General features: G+C 43.6%; 1 protein-coding gene across 1 annotated transcript; it reads left to right on the top strand.

Annotated features, from left to right (window-relative positions):
* Window positions 1-332: 332 nt before the first annotated feature.
* LOC146025899 (protein S100-P-like) lies at window positions 333-5,165 on the top strand. Its single transcript, XM_083156063.1, has 2 exons — window positions 333-574; window positions 4,969-5,165. Exons 1-2 carry the CDS (start codon window positions 437-439, stop codon window positions 5,116-5,118), a joined length of 288 nt encoding a protein of 95 aa, XP_083012189.1. The 5' UTR covers window positions 333-436; the 3' UTR covers window positions 5,119-5,165.
* The last annotated feature ends 386 nt before the right edge of the window (window positions 5,166-5,551 follow it).

Genomic DNA, 5,551 nt, shown 5'->3' with positions numbered 1-5,551 from the left:
TGCTCACTGAACAATATGCAGGATAATATTGTTAACTATATCGTTATTGCACATATCCTTAAATTGTTGTAAATAAGTTCACATTTTAAGAAAAACTGCGGTAAATAAATCTTAGGTGTGTCAGTTGTTCCTCGCTGATATTCCTTTTGTATGAACTACAGTAAGTCAACAATTTGTAATCATACAAAGTCAACCTTTACCAAACATAGATAATAATTCATTTGTAAAAAAGTGTATTTATTGTATTGGTTTGTATGAGGGTAACACCCAGTGTTACAGTATACCAGAATAATGTTTGCATAGTGATAAAGATTGCAGTTCAACCGGAAAGACATGTCCTACAGTTCTATATAAATGGTAGCTGAGTCTGTAGCATTACAGTCTGCCTAGAACCTCTGAACAAGCTGAGAAGACGTTCCAGAGACTACTTCCAAGAATGACAGAATTAGAGACAGCGATCGTAATGATCATAGATGTCTTTGACAAATATGCCTGTACTGAGGGTGACAAGAACAGTTTGACCAAAGGGGAACTTAAGACTTTATTGGAGAAAGAACTGCCTGGGTTCCTCGAGGTAAGATTCAGGATCATAGTACATTAAAAGTTTTGGTACTTGTGTATTATCACGGTGCAAGTTATATTAACATGCAAAGCGATTTTACCCTTCCCGCTCATACCCCCACTATCCATGTCAGTGTGTAGTCGATATTAAATAGTGTGGCAAGCGCAGCGAGCCACCGACCCCGCAGCGCGCCCGCGAGGTGACGCGGTATTACTTTACATGTATTCCGCGTCCCATCGCGGGTCTCGCTACGTTCGCCAAAGTTTCAAACATATTCCAGCTTTAATGTTTCTTGACATACTCTGGGATGCAATGTAGTCATCCGCAGCCGGGCTCCTGCTCCCAAGGAGGAACCTCTCCTCCAAGTTTGAATCAGTTAATAGAAAGACATCAGTATCTCTTCTGTGGCTGACTCCAATAGTTCAAAACCATTACTACTATTAGGCAGACCTATTTAGTGTAGTAACTTTATATACTGTAGCTAGAATTCACTTTTTCCTTTGCAGGAGCAAATAGCTATATCAGTAAGGTGTCTGCCTCAAGTGAGACAGTTCACAAGGTCTAATCCTGGGTATGATTGCTAAGCAAAGTATTTGTGTAAAATTAAGGATAATGTAAATGGGGTGCAATGTAACAAGGTTTATAGTAATATTGTCTCGATTGTCCTTTTATATACATATACACCCACATTTTTATAAGGTGGCGTGTATGTGCAAAACCCCCTCCCTTCCCACCCACCCACATTCACACCACCTTATAAAAATGTGTGTGGGGAGGGGCACCAATATTTATCTTGCCTCTGGGCAACTGGGACAAACTTAATATTTGCAATTTGTCCTGAACATAACCATCAAAATAAGACAGTGATGAAACCTTGCTGGGAATGGGTAAATCCTGTAGTATAAAATGCAAAAAAGTGGAGGGTAATGTCAAGGGAAATCTTGGAAAAATGTAAAATCAAGGATTAATTGCATTGAATTCATTGTTATTCTGTATGAATAATTTAAGTGTTCAAACACAGATACTAATATTTTTATTAACCATAATGCCCTGTAATGTTAACCTTATATAGGATTTTTTTTTTTTTTTTAATTTCTATAACAAATGTGAGCAACGCTGGCAATTTTTGCTGATATTTTGCACGTCTCTCACAGAGATGTTGGCAATCAATGGTTTAATGATTATTAAGTCATGGGGGAGGGGCAGATGCTGCCTGCGGAGTGTCACACAGACCACACATTGCATGGGGGGTGGGGTGCTATGTTTATATATATGTAACACATTTAAACCTACATGTAATGTTGTGCATTATGTAATATATATCCTGGTTGCCTGACCCCGGGGATCATCACTGCTGAGGACTTCAGAGCCACCACTGCACACGGGATGCAGCATTTGGCTTCACTTATTCTGTATAACCCTGCCTCCAGACTCCCATTGGCTAGTTTCACAGAAGTCTGGGGGTGGGCTTTCAGAGGAAGGACAAGCTGAGTGCAGTGTCCCAGGTGCAGCAGAGCAGCCAGCACATATAGTGCTTACAAAATTGCATGCTTGGGGCTGCAAGAGTATGTCTCATCCTACCAGTAGTGTGACTATGAATATTGCACCCCTGCTCGCCAGCCAATCAACCCCTCCCCCAATGACCAGCCAACCCCTGACCAACCCCCTCTGTTGCTCGCTGGCCACCAACTTGCTTGTTTTAGGTGTTTTCTCTGTCCTCTGGAGGCTGCCATGGTCTCTCTCTCTCTTCTGCCCCCATTACATTTGTCACACCCAGAATGGCCGCCACACTGCTCTGTCATCCATAGTAAATGTGCCGTATGTGACTGCAGCTATTTTGGGAAGGACATTTTCAAGTAGGAGCAATGCCAGGCAACTTCATGCAGTGGTAGCAGTAGCAGTAGCAGTAGCTCCCACAGATGGCTGGTGCCCACAAGCCACCAAGCACCTCCAAGACAGCACAGGGTCTGTAGGGGCTATTGATACACCACTGCATCCTAAGAACATACTGCTTATGTCACCTTGTGCCCATTCTTCACCATTCTTCATCTTGCACATCACGAGTAGCCCCCTGGCTGCACAGCCTTGCCTTATTTGGGTTGCAGCAGCTGCGTGAGATGTCAGGCAGCCTCCACGCCCACAAAAGTCTGGACTTTCCTGCGTTCCCTGTACCGCACCTCTGCAATGGTCGGCTGATGTTTCGCAAGAAAGGGATTTCCCAGGTCTTTCACAATGCTGACAGATGAGAGACACTGTGAATGATTGGTGTCCAGTTTCGTGATGTGTACTGAAGCAGCTTCTTGTGTGTTGTTTTTAGATGGGAACATTTTAAATGTGTAGACAGATTTAGAGTTTAGGGGACGCACCCAAACTACAGAATAATTGTGTTAACAAGAAAGTATTCATATACAGTACTGCATTTAGAAACGGACAGCATTTTTCCTGAATGCAACAAACAAATGCATGCACCCCAGATGACAAACTGGGTGAAACCTTGCAATCTCTAGCACAGGGGTGGGCAATCATTTCAGCTGGGGGGCCGCTTAACACTTCCAGCAAATGTTCGAGGGCCGCGCTCAGGAAAAGTGGGTGTGGCCATGCAGAGGAGGTTGTGGTCACATAAATGGGGGGTCTCCTTGAGTGTAGTGTACCACACGATATACCCCTTATACACATTATGCAACACAATAGTAGACCCCTTTATTCTTGCCCCTTACACATTACGCCAGGGCTCGACAAATTTCTTTAAAGTCTAGGAGCCAGGATGAAAATGTAGGAGCCAGAGAAACTAAAAATAGGGACAGTGCATGCCGAAGGCACGCACCATAAATGTACAAACGCCATAATGCCCATTACATATACCACATGCCGTAATGTCCATTACCCATTATACCAAACATCGTAATGCTCATTACACATTATGCCACACACTATAATGCCTATTACATACCACATGCCATAATTACATATTATGCCACATAAGTTTTGCTTACCTACATGCTTGTTGCTATGGGTTTCATGTTTGATGCCAGGGGTTAACATGCGCATTGGCAATGGGGTAACATGCTCTGCCAGGGGTTAACATGCTCTGCTAGGGGTAAAAGCTTGTTTCTATGGGGTTAACCTGCTCTGCCAGGGGGTTAACATGATGTGCCAGGGAGCCTGGGAGGGGACGCAGAGACATTTTAATACTGCTGACGCCGTTTATGCCTGTCTGTGCCTGACGCGCGCAGACTTTCTTTGAGCCTGGGAGGGGACGCGGTGACACTGTTACTGCTGCCGTCCCCGTTAATGCCCGTCTCCTTCTGTGCCTGCCGCGCAGAGCATTTCTGGGAGCGTGGGAGGTGACGCGGTGACGGGGCAGGGGCAACCAATGGTGGGGAGGCGGCTGCCGCATCATCGTGTCCCCTCCCACGCTCCCAGTAATGCTGTGCGTGGCAGGCACAGACGGACATTAATGGCGGCGGCAGCAATAACACAGTAGCCATTATGCAAAGTAAATGTTATTTATGTCATGGCGCTCGAGGTCACATCTGATAATGACAAGCGGCTATAGTCGGGACGCTTATCATAGTAATATATGTCAGTGCGGCGGGCCAGACCAAAGCGTCTCGCGGGCCGCCTGTTGCCCACCTTTGCTCTAGCGGGACAAATAGTTATATCATACAGTTTAACAATGAATGAAGGTTGTTTATTTTACCCAGACGGGTAGCAGTAGTATTTGGAGCTATTAGAAATCTATACAATTGATGTGATGCTGTTTCAGCCGAGAGAAGCACCATTGGAGGTTGTTGCCTAAAATTGGTTGTACAATAGTCCAGAGGTTCCCAAACTCAAAGCACCATAACTGTTCAGGTTTCAAGTATATCCATGCTTGACCCCAGGTAACTTAATCAGAATCTCAGTCAATTGGATTTAACCATCTTTACTGAGTATTGTTTATAATTACTATTATTATCAGTTATTTATATAGCGCACACATATTCCGCAGCGCTTTACAGAGAATATTTGAACACTCACATCAGTCCCTGCCCCAGTGGAGCTTACAATCTATATTCCCTATTACATATACACGCACACACAGACATTCTAGGGTTAATTTTTCTTGGGAGCCAATTAACCTACCAGTATATTTTTGGAATGTGGAAGGAAACCGGAGTACCCGGAGGAAACCCACGCAAGCACGTGGAGAATATACAAACTCCACACAGTTAGTGGTTAGTTAAGAGTGCCTTGATCACCACCTTTGGGAAAATAATGAACATGGTATCATTTCAGCAAATATTGTTTCCCAGTTGAAGTTGACAATCTTTGCCATTGTAAGATGATAATATTAACCATATGTTAATGTGAATGAAGAACTTGTAATTATCTGCATTGTAATAAACTGTCTTGTTCTGTTGTAGAATGCGAAAGACAAGGACACTTGTGACAAACTTCTAAAGGACCTGGATGAAAATAACGATTCTAAAATAGATTTCAATGAATTTATTGTCTTTGTGGCGACAGTGACCTCTATTGGACATGAGAGATTTGCAAATATGCCTAAAAAATGAAAATGAAAGAATCACAATGTGCTATTTTTACATAATAAAACCTCTGTATTCAGTCTGATCTATATTCCTAAGAACTTGTATACGGCGCTCTATTATACGCAACTAGGTAAATACGAAAAGCATCAGGACTTACTAATAAAGGAACGATATTAAATATGTGCTGATTCGGCAGGTAAATAATGAACTGAATTATGAAATATTCAGTGGCATTGCATTTTGTACTGGGCGTGTGCTAGGCACACCTAAAGGTCCATACAAACTGGGCGATTATGCCCAGTGTGTATGGACAGTGATAACTGCGGTCATCGGTGGGGGGAAAGCCACTCAATGCATACACAATGAGCGGCTTTCCTCCTGCCCGGCGCGGTCAGCGGGAGGTAGGATGGCTTTGCATAGTGCAGCCTCTCATCTGCTTTCCCGGTGATGATGCGGG

This window comes from Crinia signifera, chromosome 1, assembly GCF_055691185.1.
Source record: "Crinia signifera chromosome 1, ASM5569118v1, whole genome shotgun sequence".
Classification (NCBI taxonomy): Eukaryota; Metazoa; Chordata; class Amphibia; order Anura; family Myobatrachidae; genus Crinia; species Crinia signifera.
This window is presented reverse-complemented; position numbering and strand designations above follow the sequence as displayed.